The sequence below is a fragment of the Mus musculus genome, chromosome 10 (genome assembly GCF_000001635.26).
Source record: "Mus musculus strain C57BL/6J chromosome 10, GRCm38.p6 C57BL/6J".
Lineage (NCBI taxonomy): Eukaryota > Metazoa > Chordata > Mammalia > Rodentia > Muridae > Mus > Mus musculus.
This window is the reverse complement of record NC_000076.6, coordinates 96899913-96923231: the sequence shown is the minus strand read 5'-3', so window position 1 is coordinate 96923231 and position 23319 is coordinate 96899913. Positions and strand designations below refer to the sequence as shown.

Here is a 23319-nt window from a genome sequence, read left to right as displayed (position 1 = left end):
GTCAATGAGCATCAATCGTTGGCAGTAGACTACAAACTCTCCATACAAAATTATTTGTTCAAGTTCTCGTTTTCATAGATCATGAGCATGCACAGATTCCATGCACCTTCTGTCACACTTACTTTAATTAATTATGCATCCATTTTTTTCACGAGTATTTATGAGGCCAGTTCCGTGCCAATTATTTGGTGATGTCACTGGTAACATTTTGCAAAGATCTGGGTTCCTTCCCATCGTGGTTTGAATATAGTTGTCCCTGGGGATGGCACTATAAGGAGGTGTGGCCTTGTTAGAAGAAGAGTGTCTCTGTACAGGGTGGGCTTTGAGACTGTCCTCCTAACTGCCTGGAAGACAGTCGTCTTCTGGATGCAGATGGATCAAGATGTAGAACTCTCGGCTCCTCCAGCACCAAGCTTGCCTGGATGCTGCCATGCTTCTAGCCTTCATGATAAAGCACTGAACCTCTGAACCTGTAAGCCAGCCCCAATTAAATGTTGTCCTTTATAATAGTCGCTTTGGTCATGGAGTCTCTTCACAGGAATAGAAACCCTAAGACACTCCTCAATTTGTCTTCCTATAAGTTTGATGTCATCCTGCCTTTTTATTTTTATTCCCTTGGGTTTATGGACTTTCCAAGATGTTGAAATCCCACCTGGGGTTATTCTGAGATGAAATCCTGGGGAGATAATTCCTATTCATTGTGATCATGAATGGAGGGTGAATAGAAGTCGGTGCCCTAAGAGGATCGTGGGAGAGCTTGCCTACCCTTTGAGCTCGTACCCATGTGTGAACACAGAAAGAAGCCACCCATCTGACACAGAGGAGGGCCTGCACTGGAGGCCAACCACAATCATGCTGGCCCTGTAATCTTAGACTTCCAGCCTCTAGAACTGTCAAGTATGTATTTATAGGTTTTGTAAGCTCCAACAACCATAGCATTTTCTTATAGGAGACTGAGCTAAGAATCTTACTTTTTAATACTACTATGTTATTATGTATAGCATATACTTAAGCAATATTTTTGTGCTGAGCTGTTTCTGTATTTTTTTAAGGGGGGCTATTATGTTCTATCTAACTTCTGAGATTTTTCTTGATTCTCAATTATAGCTGTGATTCACTTATATTATATGGAGTTATGGCTTATTCATTTTCATTCCTGTATAATGTTACATTTATGAATGATTTTTTTGTTCCCTCATCTTGTGATACATATTTGCATTTAGAATTATGTACATATGTATGTGTGTTTATATGTGTGCAAATGCAGGTGTCTCTTTGAATGTGAGTGCAGATAAATGCACCCAGGTGTGGAAGCAAGAGATCAGTCTCAGGCACCATTCTTTGGGTACCAAACTACCTTGTTTTTGTTTTACTTGGCTTGGTGGGAGTGGGAGAGAGAAGGGGAGAGGAAGAGAACAAAAGAGGGAAGTGAGAGAGAGAGGGAGAGAGAAGGAGGGAATGAGGGAGGGAGAGAGGGGAAGAGAGAGGGAAGGAGGGAGGGAGAGAGGAAGACAGGGAGAAAGGGAGGTAAGAAAGGAGGGAGGGAGAGAAAGAGAATGAGAGAGAAAAAGATTTGGCTGGAACTCACCTACTAGGTTAAGCGATCTAAGTAAGCCCCATAACCCCCCCCCCCCCCCCCCCGTTGCTGGAGTTACAAGCATGTGCAACCACACCCAACAATTTTATGTGGATTTTGAGAGATTAAGCTCAAATCTTTGTGCCTGTGAAACAAGTATTTTGCCAACTGAGCCTTCTCCCAAGTCCTAGTTATTTGCCATTTGTAATGATTTTTTTTTAAATGTATTCATGTAATGGGGCCGGTTGGAGTGAGTGGGTGTGTTGAGTGGAGAGATAACACCCACTGCACAACACATGTGGAGCTTAGAGGACAATTTATCAGGAGCCAATTCTTTCCTCCCATCTGTCTCAAAGCAAGGTCTCTTTTATATCTGCTAGTGTTAACTTGCCTTCCAGCTTCTGACTTTACCTCCAGTCAGTCTTCCAGTAGAAATGCTTGGGTTATAGATATTACAGGAGCTTATAGATTTTGACATGGGTTTGAGGGGTGGAAATCAGGTCCTGAAAGCTTACAAAGTAAATGTTTTTATCCTCTAAATCGATTTCACCCACCCTGTAGAGATTTTTTTGTCTTTCCGAAATTATTAGCAATATTACTATAAACATGTTATATATGACTTTCAGCACAGATAAGCAAGTATGCCGTGTAAATTTATATCTAGAAAATAAGTTTGTATATCCTAAGGTATACAAGTGTTAATTTTTTACAAGAAAACTTTAAATTATTTTCCAAGGCAGAAAAATAATTTCATTCTCGTGCCACCAGTGTAGGAGGTATTATTGATCCACCTCTCTCCAACAACTAGAATTATCAAACTTCCTCTAATTGCTCCAACAAATGCATACTAAATGACATCTTCTCATGGTCATGATTGATAGTAACTGGAGAGTTAATGAAGTTGGCGGTTTCTTCACCTGCTTGTTGTCTAATGACTTTCCAGTGCATTTATTAGACAACTAGACTATACAGCCTAATAGTGAGGAATTGATTTTGGGCAGGAGACATACATTCTCTAACTTGCTCTCTAGAATGTTAGCATTTTCTGTGTTATGGATACTGCACTCCTAGTGCTTGATCCATAGCTATGTATTTGCCTCTGCTGTGTACTCTAGACATCCCAGAGTGAGCAATGAATGGTTGATTCTCAAAGACTAGCAGTGTTTTATGAATATTAGTGATCTTTTAACTTACCTGAAGAGATCATTCCAGCTTGTTGGAGATAGAGCTTTACTTCAAAAAGCAAAACTCTTTATTTGCAACTAACTTACACTAGAATTTGCTCTCTGGATGATAACAATACCTTTCTATGTTTAACATATCTTTGAGGATGAAGTGTACAGATCAGCACTAGAGAGCATGCAAAAACAGGCTTTTATTTCTCCCATAATCCATCATTTAATTCTTGAAGGACATAACTTGTAAAAGCAGCTAAAGGCTCTGTTAGAAGCCGAAGACCATCGTTTCTCCTAACACGTGTAAGGGGGAGCAGAGAAGATATGTGATTCGTCGTCCCACATGCTTTGTGACTAAAGCAATCATGACTCTTCACTCTGTCCAAATTGGTTGTGAGGAATGGTCTGATGGGGATGTTGCCATCCTCTGGGTATCAAAAAACCAAAAGGATCCCAACTTTGATAGATATTAGAATGGATAAAATAGAAAGGGGAATGTAATGTTCAAAAGCCAGGCGCACAGAGGAGCAAGTTGTCTCTGGCTTTAATTTGAGTGATTCTATCACATCTCTCAGAGGCCAATTGTGAGGAGCAGGTGCGGCCGCCGCCCCAAGATGGCGCCTAGGACAGCTGCCAGGTCTTATGACCTGCACCTGACTCCCTCATTACCTCAGACTTAGTCACATCCCAGCCACCTGCACTGCGCAGATGCCATGCCTCATCAGCTTGCCTGAGGTGTCGTCACTTGCTGTGAACCAATTGACTGCTATTACGTGACTGGGGTGATTGGGAGGAGTCAGTAGGGTATTTAAGGTGCCCTGGGGTTGTTCGGGGGATTCCCGTTCCTGCATTGCAATGTGAAGTGTTCCTGAATAAACCTGCTTGAAGAAGGACAACATGGTGTTGCATCTTTCCTGCTGGTTGGGGTGGATGTGACAAGTGGTGGAACCCGTACAAGACTTCTGCTTTGTGAGAGCGCTGCGGGTCCAGAACTTCAAGAGGTCAGGGTAGCTGGCTGGGAAGCTCCCAGGTAAGTTGGCCGATTCAAGTTCTCGGTTAGAAAAAATAAGATTTCCAGTTAGGGACGATTAAGATAAAACAGTTATGGGTAACACAACATCAGGGCAGTCCGTTCACCAGGCATTAAAGGATTTGTTGAAAGTGAAAGGAATCAGGCTGAAAAAGGAGACGTTAGAAAACTTTCTAAAGGTTGTTGATCAGGTGGCTCCATGGTTCCCTGTGTCAGGGCATCTTACAGGGCCTAGTTGGGAAAAATTAGGGAAGGATCTGAAGTTTGCCGAGGAGCAAGGGGTTCTTCATCGAGGGGGTGCAGTTGGTCGAATCTGATTTTAAAGGGCCACTGCCACCTAATACTGTAGGATTCCTCCTGGGCCATAGCTCCGTGACCCTTCAAGGGCTGGTTGTACACCCTGTAGTGATAGATTCAGATTATACTGGACAGGTCAAAATTATGGTTTCCACACCACGGGGAATTGTTGCCATTTCCCCTGGCGATCGTATTGCACAGCTCCTCTTATTGCCAAGTTGTCATTCCAATTTTCCAGCTAATGATAAAGAAAGAGGGAATAGAGGTTTGGTTCTACGGGAGTCACTTCAATTTACTACTCCATGGACCTTGATGAGAGACCTCTACTTGTATTGCATGTAGATGGAAAAGCTATTTCAGGATTGCTTGATACTGGTGCTGACCAAAGCATAATTAGTGAAAAGGACTGGCCATCAGCTTGGCCACGTCAGCCGTTAGAACAAACCCTGAGAGGCCTGGGCTATGCCCAAATGCCCGAAGTGAGCTCATGCCGACTCACTTGGAAGGACCAGGAGGGCCGTTCCGGTTGTTTTCAGCCTTATGTGCTCCCTGTCCTGATCTCCCTCTGGGGACGAGACCTGGTGCAAGAAATGGGATATAAATTGGCAAATGAGTTGCCTTATAGCCAACAAGCTCAACAAATTATGCAGAATTATGGATATCAACCTGGAAAAGGATTAAGGCCTTGATTGCAGGACAGGAAATCACCTATTCCTGTGAGTTCAAAGAAAGGCCGTGCTGGACTGGGTTTTTCCTAGGGGCCACTGAGGAGGCCATCCCCATTACTTGGAAGACTGAGGATCCAGTATGGGTTCCTCAGTGGCCTTTCCCCTCAGAGAAATTACAGGCTGCTAAAGAATTAGTTCAAGAACAGTTACAGATGGGCCATATTCGCCCCTCTACTTCTCTTTGGAATAACCCCATATTTGTCATTAAGAAAAGATCAGGGAAATGGAGGTTGTTACATGATCTTAGAGAGATTAATAAACAAATGGTCATTATGGGACCTATTCAAACAGGTTTGCCCTTACCATCGGTGCTTCCAAAAGCATAGCCAGTGATAGTTTTAGATATTAAAGATTGCTTCTTTTCCATCTTCTTGAATCTACAAGATGCAGTAAGATTTGCATTCACTTTGCCTTCTATAAATCATGAAGAACCAGATAAGAGGTTTGAGTGGGTTATTTTGTCCCAGGGCATGGCCAATAGTCCCACTATGTGTCAGCTATATGTAGATGCAGCCTTATGTGAGGTTAGACAGGAATTCCCCAGAATAAAATGTTATCATTATATGGATGATGTCCTTCTGGCAGCACCGACGGAAGAAATGCTGGATTTGGCATATAGTAAGACCATACAACAGCTACAAAAGAGAAGGCTTACAGTAGCCCCTGAAAAGGTGCAGAAGGGCAAGGTCATCCATTATTTAGGAAGCAAAATAACAGAAAGATATATAACTCCACAGAAGATTCAAATCAGAACTGATCATCTAAGGACTTTAAATGATTTTCAAAAGTTGCTAGGAGATATTCAATGGGTTAGGCCTTATCTGGGTCTAATAAATAAGCAATTGCAACCTCTTTATGACACCTTGCCAGGAGCGACAGCCCTGGATTCAGAGAGAGTTCTTACAAAAAAAGGAAGGGAAGCCTTAAAGTTAGTAGAGAAGGCTATTCAAATTGCTGCTTTAAAGAGGAGAGAGGTTGATCTTCCTATATCATTATGTATTTTGCCATCAGAAAATCAACCTACTGGAGCCATTGGCAAGGGGCTCCTTTATTATGGATCCATCCTAAAAAATCCCCCGCCAAAATGTTATCCTAATATCCTGCCTCGGTTGCCCAATTGGCTTTGCTGGGTTTACAGCAATGCATGCAGTATCTTGGCACCACTCCTGATAAAATTATTGTACCATATGATAGTAGACAAGTTGAAGTATTGTCTGCCACTGTAGATGACTGGGCAGTTTTAAGATGCAGTTTTTTAGGCAAGATAGATAATCATTTTCCCAAAGATCCTATTTTATAGTTGTATAAAGCTCACCCGGTAATTTTTCCTGTGATTACCTCTCGAGTACCATTGAAAGGGACTCCTCTAATTTTTACAGATGGATCAAAGTCAGGATGCGGAGCCTATTTAGTTCAAGGCTCTGCACCTATAGTTTTACAGTTCCCCCCTGCCTTACCGCAAGTTATAGAATTATAGATTGTGATTAAAGTTTTTGAATTGTATTCTGAATCCTTTAATTTAATATCAGATAGTCAATATGTGGTTAATGCTCTTGCTATCTGGGAGGTGGTTGGTAGGGTGAATCTTAGGTCCAGCTTTGAAGATTTATTAAGTAAATTACAAAATTTGCTATTGCATTGATCCTCCCCTGTGAGGAGCCGCCCTTGCAATCGCCATTACAAGATGGCGATGTCCCTGTGTGATAAGGAGTCTCGCCAGCGAGGACACACACACAGGACACACTCGGATCCTTCTGCAGCAAAGCTTTAATGCATCTCGAGAGAAAGATGATCAGCTTCTGGGGAAGAGATCTAGAACACAGGAAACTCGGTCCTTAAATAGACCACAAGAGCGATTGGAGACGTGTTTCACCCTGACTGGTTGCTCACCATCAGCCCAGATGACGCCACGGGACAGGCAGGGCACAGGAATGGAAAAATACCCCAGCACATGTGCAGACTACTTGTTTACCAGTTAGAACACCGGATGTCAGCACCATCTTGTAATGGCGATTGCAAGGGCGGCTCCTCACACTCCCCCTTCTTGTTCAACATATCCGAGCTCATACTGGGTTACCAGGTCCATTGGCTGAGGGTAATGACATAGTGGATAAGGCAGCACAAGCTGCTGTATTTCTGGCATGTCCTGCCGTCGACCTTGCTTGTGATTTTCATTCTAAATTTCATGTAAATTCTAAAATATTAGCCTCTTGCTTTGGGATCACCCCAGCTGAGGCCAGGGAGATTGTCAAGGCCTGTCGGGCCTGCGCTCCTTTATTACCTCAACCCTCCTTTGGAGTTAACCCACGTGGGTTAGTACCCCTACACGTTTGGCAGATGGATGTTACTCATTTTGCCAAATTTGGGAAATTACCGTTTGTTCATGTTTCAATTGATACTGCCTCTGGAGTCATTTTTGCTTCTTTGCATACTGGGGAAAAGGCCTGTCATGTCATAGCTCATTGCTTGGAAGCATGGGGCGCTTGGGGTCAACCCAAAGAATTAAAAACTGATAATGACCCTGCTTATACTTCCAATACTTTTGTTAGCTTTTGTAAGATTATGGGCGTTCATCTTGTACATGGTATTCCCTATAACCATCAGGGGCAGGGAATAATTGAACGTGCTCATCGTACCTTAAAAGAATCCTTAATAAAACAAAAAGGGGGAGTTGCTCTAGGGGCAATTCCCCAGGAACACCTTTCTATAGCCTTATTTACTCTTAATTTTTTAAATAAAGATAAATTTGATTGTACTACTGCAGAGATATTTAGTAATCCTGATACATTTCAGAAGGAACTGTTATGTGGAAGGACATGTTGGTGGCCAATGGCATGGGCCAGATCCAGTGTTGGTGTGGGCGAGAGGGTCTGTTTGTGTGTTCTCCCAAGACCACCGCCAGCCATTGTGGGTACCTGAACAACTGACTCGAGTGCTGAAGGATGACCAGAGGTGTGATGCTGATTCTCCTGGGAATACTGAGGATGGTGATGGGGTACAGGAGTGAGGAGCTACGGTGGGGCATCATGTCTGTTTTTCCAAAGCCGCTACCCTTGACCCATTCCGCTCAAGTGTTTCCTCGTTTCTTTACTGCCAATACATCTTTACAGCTACCCTTTTTTCCTGATGATGAAGGAGTGGCACCGGTGACTGAACCTCTCCAGCTTGCTCTGTGAGGGGTATTATGCTTTCGGCTTATTGTAAATATTTCTCAAGGTAGTGCGTGTATGCAATTGTATAATCAGACTGCTACATGGTTGGATAGACTTTTTAATAGTTCAACCCAAGCTAATGCTACTTGGATCAGAGAAACTTGACCTGCGAGCATACCCAAGGGCAATGCTAGCATTCTACCCCAACCACACTGAGCCCTGTTTTGCAGAGGCGTATGAGACTCTTTGCCTCTGTGGACTGGATGTCAATCCCGGATGGCCGCTTGGGCAGTGAAAAAGTATTTTACCTTTTCTCCATACATCAGTACCACGCATAATTAAACATTTGCAGGTTATAATTGGACATATCAAAGCCCAGCACAGCGAGGGGCTAATAATCCCTTTAATGTATGGTTGTTTTATGGGGTAAATGGAAGCTATACTGATTTGTCACCTCTAAGTATACTGATGGGAGGGGCCTGAGGAAATGCTAGTTGTTATTGGAATGGGTCTGATTTGTTTGAAAATTCTGTGAGTGTTTTGGCTTCGAGAATCATAGTAGTGATATTTGCTTTTATAGTATGTATTGGAATGCTTCTGTATTTTCCTTGGCTGCGGTAACCCGTAAGCCTAGATTTGTACCCTGGCCAGTGCAAGCTCCATCTGTGATGATACTGTTTAGACCTAAAAGAGATTTTGAGATTACTGCTGCCATAGTCACAGGAATATCACACCTCAAGGAATGGGCTGGCATAGGAGGGCTTGCAATCATCTGCGTTGCCACAGGAGTAATGGCCCTGTGGTGCATTTGCCATATGCAAAAAAGGCATACCCATACACAGGCACTGTTGATTCAGACTTTTGCAGCCCTAGAGCTGGGACAATCTTTTCAAGTGTGGCTTGGCATGCTAGAGAAGTAGTCAATGACGGGTAAGACTCCCTGGAGGTGTTACCAACCTAAGACAGGGAGCAGACCACTGCTGTCTGTCCTCCTGATGATGGGTAAGGAGCATTATCGCAGGGGCAACCTAATACAGGCATTCTCTCTGCCAAAATAATAGATAAGGGGGAGATGTGAGGAGCAGGTGCAGCCGCCGCCCCAAGATGGCGCCCCGGATGGCTGCCAGGTCTTATGACCTGCACCTGACTCCCTCATTACCTCAGACCTAGCCACATCCCAGCTGCCTGCACTGTGCAGACGCCATGCCTCGTCAGCTCACCTGAGGTGTCATCACTGCTGTGAAACAATTGACTGCCATTACGTGACTGGGGTGATTGGGAGGAGTCAGTAGGGTATTTAAGGTGGGCCCCGGGGTTGCTTGGGGGATTCCGATTCCTGCATTGCAATGTGAAATGTTCCTGAATAAACCTGCTTGAAGAAGGACAACGTGATGTTGCATCTTTCCTGCTGATCGGAGTGGATGCGACAGCCAATGGTGAGTCTCCAGGTAACATAATGATGCATTCATCTCCTGATGACAATATTGTCCCTCTGTGGGAGGATATAAAAGTCATATAGTCAGAGTCCAACAATGAGTCTCTCAAAACAAAGAGCTTTGCTTTGTTTCTAATCAGGATTTGATCTTATTTTTGCCAAAATAGTCAGAGATAGATTGGTTTGTGGGATCCATTTAAAATGTTTTAAACTAATCAGCACAGATTTGTTTAGTTGCTTTAAAAAAAAAAGATATTTTGGCTGTAAATGATGTCTTCTAATAGAATAAACCATCCTAAACAATAAATGGTTCTTAGCTCCATTACAGCTTTCATTTTCGAGTTTCATAACAAACGAATAAAAGTAAGTCAACCTGCATTATTCAGTTAGACATTGGACTTCTCTGTTTCTACAAATACGGACTTCTGTGATTATTTACAATTTATGTGTATTGCTATCTGTTGGTAAAATTAACCATTTTGTAAATTAATAACTTCAAAAATTGGCTATGTTCTATGCTTTTATGTAAAGGGCCCATTATTTGAGTGCAACTTGTTTTAAGACAGGCTAAATATATATAACAGGGTGTCACTTGTCACCAAGGGCAGCACGAGACTGCCAGAGTGACACAGTACACTCGAATAATCATGACAGACAAGAAGATAAGTCACTACTCTCAGCTCAGAGGGGACACTGTATGATGACACATCAGTCCCTGGTAATCACTCCATAAAACAATTTGTAGGAAACTCTTATTTAAAGACTGGGGTATGGTCTGTAGGGAGGAGAGACACAGCAGGTTCTGAGTGAATTTGTACTTGTAGTTAGATCATATAGTCCTTAGCTTTCCACCCTCTAGAGCAGTGCTTTTCAACCTGTGGGTCATGACCCCTTTGGGGGATCACATATCAGATATCCTGCATATCACAGATTTACATTATAAGTCATAACAGTAGCAAAATTACAGTTATGAAATAACAAGGAAATAATTTTATGGTGGGGGGTCATCACAATATAAGGAACTGGATTAAAGTGTCACAGCATTAAGAAGATTGAGAACCATGTCTCTAGAGTAAAATTAGACAATCTGTGAACAAGTATGGATGGAGGGTATGCCCCGTGCCCTGCACTCCAGTGAAACAAGCAAAAGTGTTCTCAAAGAACTTGAAGCTATATGCCCCAGTCCAGGGGAACACCAGGGCCAAGAAGTGGGAGTGGGTGGGTAGGGGAGCAGGGAAGGGGGAGGATATAGGAAACTTTTGGGATAGCATTTGAAATGTATATAAAGAAAATAATAAATAAAAAAATTAAAAAATTATGACTGAGAATTATACCTTAAACACTCAAAACTTCACTGTGCCTTTTCTTTCTTTTCTCTTATTCATCTTGTCATTTAGTGAATGTGTTTATCAAAGACTCTAGGAAGTATGAGAAGTATGGCTAAAAGTAGCCATAATGGCGAGCTTTGGCTTTGATTGAATGAATCTGCCTCAATGATTAAGCACAGTGTTGATAGGGGATAACTCCCAACATTAGTCCTGGGTGTGCACATGGATGTGTGCTCAAGGACATGTGCATCCACTTACATGCAAATACATGCACATCCACACCACACACATACACATGCATGCACACACGCATGCGTGCACTCATGCACCAACACACTCGCGGTAACAGAAAGAAGAAGAGGAAACAGTCAATCCTTAAGGGTAGTAAAATTTCACAGATGCTAATGTAGAAAGCAAAGTTTGAGGAAGAGTAGAGCCATTTATATGGCCAGATGCTCCCTCGAGGTTATAGATAGGTTTATTTTTCCATTCTTTGAAGCATACTCCACATAAATGTGTTATTATATTTTCCACGAGTCTCTACAGCACACAAAATATAATAATGAGCCACTTTTTACTCCAATCTCTCCTAAATGTGGCATATCTCATTACATAGAACTTGTAGGATTTTGATACCCATTTGTCATCACCGCCAGCATCCATTGTATAGTGATTTAAATTTTGCAAACAAACCTAACAGCTGGTGAGGGCATTGCTGCTTATATTGCAGAGCTGTGCCATCTGTTTAGCTGGTGCAATTTGCAAGATTTCTTAGATAGCATATTTCATGATTATTTCATAAGAGGCACCCATGATAAATCCTCTGAGCTGCATCCTTGGAGAAATCAAAAGTAGCATTTATTATAGATTTGAAAATGGTGGTATCCTAGGAGATGATATAGCTGTATATCCCCAGAATTAAAAAGAACAATGTCTCATGTAAATGTCTATACCATACAGACAGAAGTCTTGATGTTGACAGCGGCTGTCATAAAACCCTACAGACAGAATTATTCAGATTTGAGGTCTCTGAGCCCAGCTGACACTAACTGGTGAACCATTCCCTTGGGTTCCTCAATATTTCCTGTCCCCTGCTCCTTCAGAGCCTGCTCTGTAAATCCCTGACTTAATGCCTCTGCCCTCACTGTAAGGAGCAGAGCCACCCTGAGCAATTATGTACACTTGCCCATGGGCAAGGACTTGAAGCATTGGATCCATAGAGATTTAGTCAAACCATTCCCCATATGGGCTAGGCTTAAAGGCACACCAAAACTTTCCCTGGGTGTTCAAGTTCAAGTGTTTATAGATCAGTAGATACATAAACTAGCAACTACAGCCCCCTCCTCCTCCAGCATATTTACAGTCTGAAACAGCTTACCTACAGAAACTTCCTACCAAGACTAAGCCCCAACTCATACCCCTTTGCTGCACTCAAAATATACCGAGGTTCTGAGTTCATAGCAGTAGTAAGTCCCATTCAGACCAAATGCATACACTCCAAGGGACCTCAGTCTTTCTGTATATGTCTCGGTGTGGCTATCCATTCTTCATTCCTTCACCAACGCTAAATCATGGTTTCAGGACTCAAGCTGTGCTGGTTGTGATATCTTCACCACTCCTGGTGAATGGAATTTTCTGGTCCAACAGTGGTGAGATGACTCAGTTGCTAAAGTACTTGGGGAAGTGGAAATAGGATCCCCCGGGGCTTAATGTACACCTAGTCTAATAGAATCAGTGAGCACTAGATACCACAGAAACCCTGCCTCAAAACTAAATAACCAGTTGGGTGGTAGTGGCACACACCTTTAATCTCAGCACTTGAGAAGCAGAGGCAGGCAGATTTTTGAATTTGAGGCCAGCCTGGTCTACAAAGTGAGTTCCAGGACAGCCAGGGCTATACAGAGAAACCCTGTCTCAAAAATAAATAAATAAAATAAATAAATAAATAAATAACCAAATGGAAAAATAAATAATGATTAAGTAAGGTGGACCATAATTGAGGAAGACACCTAATGTTGACCTCTGACCTCTATGCACACATGTGCACATGTACATATACACACAAAAATGGGAGAGCACAAAAGAGTTCCTTCTTGGTCTCTGTATTCTTATAGTGTGTTGTACTTACTTGCATCCTTCTGGAGGATTTATTTATTATCTTTTATAATTTATTTTTGTTATTTTTCAGTGTGTGTGTGTATGAGTCTATCTGTCTCTGTGTGTGTGTATCTGTGTCTTTGTCTCTGTCTGTCTCTGTCTCTCTGCCTGTCTCTCTGTCTCTGTCTCTGTCTCTCTCTCTCTCTCTCTCTCTCTCTTCCTCTCTCTCTTTCTCCTCCATCCACTGAATTTCCCTTTAGAGACCTTGTCTCATTTGTTCCTCTTTCTGTTCCTTTTCTTGCCTTCTTCCCCTTTCTTTGTCTTCCTATAAACCTCCCCGTTTCTCTGTCTCAAAGATCACTCCTAACAAGTATATGCATACTTAAGTGCATATGGATGGATATACCTTTCCAGACTTAAGGAGTATGTCCTTCTCTGTGACCCACAGTCTCTCCTCTCCATTCACCTCTTTACTGTCAAGCTTCTGCAAGATTCCCAACATATTTGTTAGCTCTGCTTGCTTAATAAGCACTCTGAAGCTCACCCTGCTGTGATCTGGTTTTTGTCCTCTGACTCCACCAGAAGGAATCTTGCAAACATCATCAAGGACATTTTTATTTCCAAGGATAATAGATGATTCCAAATTGCTATTTGATGTGACTGGGGGTTGCATTTGGCCCATCTGATTCTGTCCCTGTGCCTCTGTGTCTCTGTATCTCTCTCTCTCTCTGTGTATCTCTCTGCCTATCTCTCCCCCTCTCTCTGTCTCTCTCTCTCTTACACACACACTCACACAAACACACAGACACACAAATTGAGAATGTTTAACTCTACCTATGAAACAACATGACACATTGGAACTCATCGATGTCAGACCCTCTAGGTTTCCGTTCAGTTTGGTTTTCTTCCCCAGCCTTTGTTAGACTGCTATGTAAATGTTGGCGTATCCAGAACAAACTTGCAAATTCTTTTTCATGCTTCTAACAGAACTGCCAGTACGTTCAAACTTGGTCAGTCACAACTACTGCATTGTGTTCATAATTGCATTTCACAGAAGCCCTGAAACACTAAAGTTCAGTTCTCTAGCCCTGAGGACCTATAAAAAAGAATCAATGTAGTGAAAAAATAAATGTAACAACAACAACAACAACAAAACAACAACAATAATAATAATGATAATAGAATAAGTGTGGTGTCTGTAATTGATGATGTAGGTTTAAACATTGTCTATGTCATTAAGATGTGCTGCTTCTCAGGCTCTCCAACCAAGGCCACTGGTTGCTAACTGTAAAGAAAGTACCTTGCACTGTCAGGATGGTAGTTAACCCACATGTAGCTTGTTGTTGTTGACATTTGGACTAATGTAAACAGAGAGAAGTGACATGGGCTGGGTCAAAGAAGCCTGACCATCCAGAGCTGTCCATGTCATGGCAAGATGCTCTTTCATGCTTTGAAGACAAAGAAAAAATCAAGGACATAGTAGAAAGTCAAATGGCAGGCCTCATAGGAAGAAATCTGAATCATCCAACCTCATCTGGGGTACAGAGAATAGCTTTCACGAAATTCGGATGAAGATAACCAGGTCAGAACCTTGAAAGATTCTAGGGGGAAGATTTTAGGGGGAAGTTGTATAACCAGAATAATTGAGATAATTGAAAACTTAAGCTTACTAATTTCAGTGGGTCTCTCAGTGCCATTTAGACATCTAACCATATCTCTCCAAAAAGATTCAAATTTTACATTCTACAAGATACCTGGTCAATAAGCTCTTTCTTTTTCTCCCAACAGAAGCTGCAGCCTGTTCATCCATATCTATCCTGTTGTTTTTGTTAATGAAACTATAGAATTAATGTCCTATTCCTCCTATTCACTAGTCCCTCTCTCTGCACTGCACACACAATACCTTAATGAGTTGTTTTAGTTTGCTCATTTATGATTCAGTTGTCTCTTTTCCTTACTAGATTTTTTAAAATTAGCATTTAACAAATCTAGTGATTCTAGTAACCTTTTAAAACAAGGGGATATGTCATCTTTTCCCTTGCATATTCTCAGACAAATGACTCAAAAGTTTTTCAAGCCTACCCTTTTACGAATTCTTACCCTCTTCCACTCTGATGACTCTCAATTGTCCAGTCAGAATGGCCAACCTGGTGCTGAAGATAAGGACTGGTTGTGAGGCATGTTAGATTTCTCGGCAGTATTCAATTTTTCTAACCAGAGGTGCCCTTCCGCCTGTTCTCATAGCACATACTTTAGGCGACCTGTCTTGTATGAACTTTCCTCTTGCTTCCATGGTTTCCTTGTCATTCAGCCTTACCAACTTTACCTCTAATTACTGATGACATCATTTACATGAGCCTTAAAGAGAGACTATGACATTGTCAAACTTTCAAGGAAAACTCACTTTCAACTTAGAATTCGACATCCGTTCATGGTATTTAAAACTGTAAAAGCACACATATTTTCAGATGAACATGGATTCAAAACATAAATTCATTGAACTTGTTTTCAGTGGAGATACTGGAGCATTACCACTGAAGTGTGGAGGTAAAATAAAAACAAATGAGTAAGTAAAAATATAATTCAAGAAAAAAATCCAACAGTAAGAAACCAATTTTATAATGATTGTTACAGGGGAGACATCTATATTCTAAAAATTAAAATTACAAATTACTAAGCACAAAATATAAGAGGCAACTCAGCTTGTATTTACTTTATTAGTATATTCATTTTGTATCTAAACCTAATTAAAAATAAATACCCATTATGAAAATAATGTGTGATGTCTGCATGTTTTCCATCTACAAGGTACCTGTAAATCTGGTGTTTCGGTATGTGGTAAGGAGAATTGTAAATTGTTCCTAGTAGCCTTCTGTGGTGTGCATATGTGCTGAGTACAGGCCTGTCTTATGAGAATCCTACATGATCACTTTATACCATATTCCAAATGAGCTGAAATCTTACAGATTTATCTAAATGACTTTCCTTTGAGTTAGTAAAAAAAGATATTTTCCTGGGTGGGTCGGGTATAAACATTTTAACAGAGTCCTGACAAAGAGATTACAGCTGGTATGGAAGATATATAGAGATTCCTCAACAAAATTAAAAGCATAATTACCATAATATCCACAGTGTATCTCCAAAAGGACTCTATGTCAACATATCACAGAGATATTTACACATCCATACTTATTGCTACAATATTCACAGTAGTCAACAATTGGGACAGCCTGGATTATATATAGATGAATGCATAATTAAAATGTGATACAAGTATACAGTGCATTTTATGCATCCACAAAGAAAAATAAGGTCATGACATTTGCAGAAAACTGGATGTAACTGAAAATCACTATATTAAGCAAAAATATAACAAACTCAGGGTGCTTTTCTCTTATATTTAGAAACTAGATTTAAATCTCTCTCTCTCTCTCTCTCTCTCTCTCTCTGTGTGTGTGTGTGTGTGTGTGTGTGTGTGTGTGTGTGTTCCCCTTCTGTGTGTGTGTCTCTCTCTACGTGTCGGTCTCTCTCTTTGCCTCGTGTGTGTCTGTCTGTCTGAGTGTGTGTTGTGTGCATGTGTAAACTTAAATTCTTGTTGTACTGATGACTCTAGAAAGGAAGAGGACAAGGAGGAAGAAATCCTTAAGGGATGTAAGAATAGAGTGATGCAGAGCATATGTGAGCTGGTGGGCTGCTCCGTGGCCCTAGGCATCTATGTAGCAGAGGACTGCCTGACCTCAGTAGAAGAGGATGCACCTAATCCTGTAGAGACTTGATGCTCCAGGAAATGGGGGTGTGTTGGGGGTAAGGTGGGAGGGATGAGGGAAGGTGGATGGGAGGGGTGGAGTACCCTCTCAGAAGCAAAGGAACGTAGGGAGGGGGTGAAGAACTCTGGGACCAGGGAACAGACAGGGCGGGGGGCAACATTTGGAATGTAAATAAATAAAATAATCTTTAAAAAAAAAGAATAGAGTGGTGGCAGTGATGGAATAACAAAGTAGAAGGGGTGTTAATTACAAGAGAGAGAATCAGCTGGAAGGGTGAGATGGAATGGTATGGGATGATGTTGTACTGTTCTATTGATGTGAAGAGACCAAACAAACACTGAGGGAGAAAAAAAGCATTTCACTGGGGGCCTTACAGTTTCAGAAGGCTAATCCATTGTCATCATGGAGGGGAGTAGGTAAGCATAGTACTGGACCAGATCTCCATTCTGATCCACAAGCAGGTAGCTACTGGCCTTTCAATGTAGGACCTCAGAACCCAAGCCAGCTGACCTACACCACTGTTCAAACTGAGTAATAGAAGCACTCACCATGACCTTGCAGCAACACTCTGGAATCCTATGTTAGTGTTGCCTGAAAGTGGTCAATGTTTCAGAGTACAGTAGAAAGGTGGGTGACTGAGGTGATCAGGGCCAGAATGTTGCCCAGATGAAGCATAAAAAAAGAACAGAGAAATTAAAGTTCATGGCCAAGAGGTGAATGTTTAAGTCATGGCTGAGAAGGAAAGCAAAAGGACAGAGAGGTGAAGGCCACACCAAGCTGCCTTCTCCTTGCTGTTCAGCTCTTGTTGGAAACCTAGCAAGATTAAGCCTCTGTCCTATCCCACTTTTCACATTTAATCTTTCCTTCAACACTTTATTCTCTTAATTCTGACATTTATTAATTGCTTTGTACTCAGAATATAAAGATGTCAGTTTAACTTTCCTATACATGATTATGTACCAGACAATGTTCAGACAAAAGGTCCTGCCTTCTAGTGGCTGTGGATGACTTTACTTGCCACAGCTAGACACACAGTATCTTCCACCTACACATGCTCTTCCACAGTAAGTCCCTGAATGTGCCTAAAAGGACACACGCATGTGAGCCACTCCTTAAATCTCGGTAGGCTTTTGATTACTTTGTACAATTGATTATGACAGAAATTGTGAAATGTATTTCTATTTTAAAAGCCACCTTGCTTTAATATTTGATTTGCTGCCTAGAACTCTGTGGAGAAGTGGAATGTAACAGATTAAGAACCAAAATTACTTCGGGCTATCTTTAGTCCCCTTAATAACCATTTACTGCCAACCTCTTTATCTGACCTAACATAGTGGTGACTATTACATACAGTCTTCGGAATGCATTGTTAAATTTAGCAGACTACTGTCTTCACCTACCCTGCACCTAAGAATGTTTTCATTTCTAAAATACAGAGAATAGATCCTACTCTTCTACTGTAAACCACCTCTAGTCTCCACCAATGCATTTGATATATGTATTGGATTATAGCATTCTTTTGTTCTGTAACTATAAAAACTCAATGTGATCACTTTGACAATGGAACATGTTATTTGGGGGGTAATCTTAATCTGTGTCCATAGGCGATGGGCATTCATAGTTTGCTCAGAATACACTATCCCCAACTCCCTTGAAGCAATAGTAATAGTAATAGTAATTTATAGCCACATAAGGCCATGGGTTTTCAATTTTTCACTCTCCTGATACTTTCTCTTGGAGTATTCCTTCATAGATATTACAATGATAAGAAGTTTAAGAGATATTAAATATGGACATTCCTCCACCATCTCTGGAAAATGCCAGGTTTAAGTCATTAAAGTCCAAGCATCAGTCATATGGCTGAAAAAGGACACATGACAGTTCCACCTTGTGGCCATTTTGTCTACTCAGCAAGGCCCTAGGCCTGTGGGACAGGCCACACCATCGGCCTTTACTCTGACAAATTCCTTTTTCACAGATTTCATAATCACCTGAAAATGATGATTTTGTTATGTTATGAGATCTGAGATAGTGTTTTGAAACCTAGAATAATCTGCCATGTGCTAGCATGAAACAGTGCTAGGGGCTCCAACAGAACTGAGAAAGTTGTGGATCCTTGAAACTGGAGAATCATGTGTGATGGTCAAAGGAGATTTAGGGAATGGCAGAGATGACTGCAGATCTTGGGATACACCAAACACATGCACACACCTTAGAAGTTATATCATGGTGCCATTTTATTAGTTTCTTGAGGTCGCCACAATGAATTTGGGGGTGGAAACAGCAAAATTGTATAACTTAACAATTTTGATATCAGTGTCACAATACTGAAATCAACACATAAGAGGGCCCCTATCAACTATTGTATAAGCTTCATATGAGCACATATTCACATGTATATTCATATATAAGAGTTTACTTGCAGTTAATCTGTACAACAGATAATTCCCCTCTCAGTAGCTATAGGTTGCCAAATAAAAAGTCCATTTCAAATGGACTGTTATTGGTCAGAAGTGACCTGAAGACCCAAAACAATATAGTCCATTGTGATTGCTTTTTGTTCCCCAGCAGAAGTTGACAGTAAACCCCTAGTGCTAAAAATACCATACACTTGCTTACTTGGAGAAATGGTACTGATCAGCACCTGCCTACAGGTTACATTTCATAGGTGCTGTAATAACCTGCCTGGTGAAACATAACCAGGAGTTTAATACTGTCTTCAGTGTTATAGGGTCAACCAACTACTATCTGAGTAGATTTAATACCTACTCCACAGGAGGTATCACATACTTGGTATAAGTCTAACCAAGAATTTATCCTTGGTAAGCTCATAGGATCCAGTGATAAACCTATTACTACTGTACACTAAATAGATAGCATCAAAATACCCTCAAAATTCACATCTCTCTGTATCCATAGATTAATGTAGCTGTCAGTCCTCATTGAAAAAGTTTCTTTTGCAGTAGAGGATGATAATACAGAATATAGATAATATAGAAAAGTACTACAGACACTTATAAATGATCAAAGTGCAGAGAATAAATGTGTGTGGAGTGCTCAGCCACAAATGGCACATCTATTTCAAAGTGACCCCAAAGCTCAGGGACTATCACAACAAAAAGAGTAGAAAACTGTAAAAGCCAGGTATTAGGAAGGACATAGGGGGAAAAATGGTGTCTTTTGGAAACAACAGGACCACTGCTTTCATTAACTCACAGCATCTATAGTTACCTGGAAAATGCCTGTCAGCACTCCAGAATTAAAGGAGGGAAAGGTTCATGTACCCCCACATTGAGCTGTGACAGTTGACAGTTTCTGAGGGATAATTAGTTTTCTTTAAGGGTTTGTCTCTGTCTTCTGGTAGGAAGACCATACTCCAATGGATGACCTCATGAGTATATGGGTAGCATGAATCAGACCCGATGGATAATAGAAGAGGAGAAGGAGGAGGAACATGAGGAGGAGAAAGAAGAAGTGGAAAGGAGAAGATAACGTAAGAACTGGGGTAAATGTGCGTGGACATGAGGTAAAGATTGTGGAATTAATATGATCAAAATATGTTGCATGTATGTATGAATTTCTCAAGGAATTAATAAAAATATTATTTCAAGGAAGTGGAGGAAGACAAAGAAGAGGCCGATGTGGAGGATGAATAGAATGTGAATTGTATCTAGGCTAGGGTGAAGATGTTGTAAAATTATTACCTAGCTAGAGTCTTTCTAGTAAAGAACAAAGAAAGCCAGTTTCCCTCCCTTACGAGTCAATCGAAACATGTCTGTCAATCACCTGCACAGGAAAACTCACAGCCTCTGAAACAATTTAAAAAAGAACAAAATTAGAGGACTCACACTTCTCATTTTCAAGAATTACTACAAATCTTTTAGAATCAAGATAATGGTCCTGGCATAAGAGTATACGTTGAATTCAAAACAATTTAATGGAAGAGATGGCTCAGTATGTAGAGTTCTTGTTAAGTGAGTATAAGGTTTGATTCCCAGAACCCATGTACAAAAATGCATGAACAGCAGCAGATATATTTAATATCCACAATGGACGTAGGATGATCTCTGCGGCTTTCCAACTAACCAACACAGCCGAGTTAGTGAGCTACAGGTTGAGAGAGAGAATTCTGTCAAGGAAATTAGTCCAGGAGAAAGTAAGGGAGAGCCCAGTGCCATCCTATGGACCTCACATGCATTTGTACTTACAAGTGAATCCACATGCACACACAAAATTGAACTGACACTTCTGTACAAATCCTTATGCCGTTATGCTTCTCAACAATTGATCTGGAACAACGGTGGTGAGAATTCAATGGGCAAAGGACAGCATGTCAACAAATGACCAGCATGCATAAGACCTTGAGTTTGATTCTCACACCACAAAAATAAGTAAATAAATAAATAAGAAAGAAGGAAAATAACAAAATTAGATTTATCTTTCACCACATATATAATCAATAACCAGGCTAAAAGAAAACAAGAGTAAATGCCTGTACCTTTAGATTGGGTGATGGTGTCTTAGATGTGAGAAACATACAAAGAAATAGTTGGTAATTTGTATTTCTTCAAGTTTAAAAAGAACAGTAGCCAGAATATCAAAACAGCTGTTGCATAACAGATAAAATACTTACTAAGCATATTAGACAAAGGACTTGTATATAGAATATACAAATATTTAAAATATATTTTTAGGGCCCTGAATGAGTCAGCAATGAAAAGAAAAACAGCCCGTAAATTGTGGACCAGGGCTGGGGATCTCTTTTAGACATTTCGGAAATGACCTCAAATTACATTATGGTAGTGGTCGTCCAACTCTAACTATGCCCTGAGTTACTTAGTCACAAAAGAAGCTTGTTTCTTTTACAATTACAAAGACTTGCAGAAATTCAGACCAGAACTCCAAACTTCTAACACTTTAAAAATAAGTAGGGAATGGCTTTCAGGGCTTTCAGGGTGAAATGTTTTGAGAACTCTTTAAACAAAAGGGTGTTCAGCAAATCTGAGGAATATTTTCCAACTTTCTTGATCTAGCATAGTCTTAGGTCCTACAATCATCCTTCATCTCATGAACCTAGTCACACATGTTTGTGGTTCTAGTTGTCTCCTCCAGGGGAGATGATGAAGGCCCAGAGGGTTAACATTTTTCTTCAAGCTTTATCATCTGGCATTGAGCATACTGGTGTATGACTTTTAGTAGGAGATCATGGTAAGTCATTAGAGGGGAAAATACTGTACTTACCTTGGGGAACTGGAGAAGAGAGAACCTGAAACCCAGGAAGTATGAAAGAGCTGGAACCGTCCAGAACAGGAAGAAAGAGGGCCTGGAGAGAGGAACCTAGAGAAACAAGGAAGTCTAATTGTTTTTTTTTTTTTTTTTTTTTTTTTTTTACTTCTTTTAGCATTTTTATGTTTAAATCTACAAACTGATAAGTAGGAGCAGGGCTCAACATTCCCAGCCAGTCATTAGCTTTGTGTTCACACAGCAGGAGACTGGGTGATACAAGGAAGGCTTGTATTCCCCCCAAAATGTATGTGTTACATACAACACCAATGTGACAGTACTAGCTAGTGCTCTCATGATGGGGTTAGTGTTTACAAACCAGAAGACAACAAGCAATCTCTCTTATCCCCGTGTGAAATGCAAGAGAAAACATCTTCTGCCACATAGTGGTCCTTACCAGACAAGGGATCCACAAGCATCTTGAGCTTGGATTTGTCAATTCCAGAGCTCAAAAACAAATTCTTGTTGTTCCTAGGGAACATCTTTAGTTTGCACTGACACTTATTGACATGCCAAAGTTTATGACACATCTGTGACAGCAGCTGTGATCGAGATCTAAGCTGATTAAGGAAAGTCTCTTTGGAGACAGAAAAACATTCAGATGAATCAGGTTAGTGTTTAGAGTTGCTGCATCTTCACACAGAAGATATGGATTGCATGCCAAATTAACTAAGAAATAAAGATAAGCTACTTTATTAGTCCAACTTATAATTAAAATCAATTGTAATGATGAATCAAAATAGAACCAAAATGGTAAGTAAAATATACTATTTACTAAAAATTAGTAAACAATGGAACTTTTCTATGAAAACTTCATGTCACCATTTTAATTCCAACACACGAACTTGATGGAACTAGTACTCATATGACAAACTTTCCAAAGTGCCAGAGCTGTAAATTAGTTATTAGAACCTAAAAACTTGATTTAGAGACTTAATTTTCACTGGAAATTTTACTTGGAAATGACTGAAGAAAACAATTTTAGAGAAATGAAAATGAACATTCAAAATTGGAATATGATTTGAGCACACTAGGCAGAGAATTAATCAAGGAATTAAACTGGTTTACTATGGAAATATATGCATATATCTGTATATGTGTATGTATGTATTTGTGGGGCTAGGGGTAGGTATGTGTGTGTGTATGCGTCTTTGTGTGTGTGCGTGTATGCATGCATTCCTGTGTGCATGTTTATGTGTGTGTTTGTGTTTTTGTGTCCAGTCCAGATTTCTTTGAAACATGAGCATTTTCCCCTATGTGCTTTAAATAAACCTAAATTTGCACATTCTGACCCATAAAGAGCCCCTTGGTCCTTACTTTTGAGGACACTTGATTAACCTTTTGACGAACAATTGTAGTCTAAGGGAACCTTCAGCCATGTTCCCTGAGCACTTCAAAGGTGGTCTAATGGGTTTTCTTGCCTTTAATACTTGTGGCCCAGCACAGATGGT

The 23319-nt window shown here is 40.7% G+C and overlaps 1 protein-coding gene across 1 annotated transcript; it reads right to left on the bottom strand.

Moving 5' to 3' along the window:
- Positions 1-3040: 3040 nt before the first annotated feature.
- Positions 3041-21906, bottom strand: Gm46240 (predicted gene, 46240). The gene is made up of 3 exons (XM_017314191.1): positions 21827-21906; positions 9179-9450; positions 3041-3802 (listed from the first exon to the last, which is right to left on the bottom strand). The coding sequence occupies exons 2-3, from the start codon at positions 9411-9413 to the stop codon at positions 3432-3434; spliced, it is 606 nt and encodes a 201-aa protein (XP_017169680.1). The 5' UTR covers positions 9414-9450; positions 21827-21906; the 3' UTR covers positions 3041-3431.
- Positions 21907-23319: the final 1413 nt, after the last annotated feature.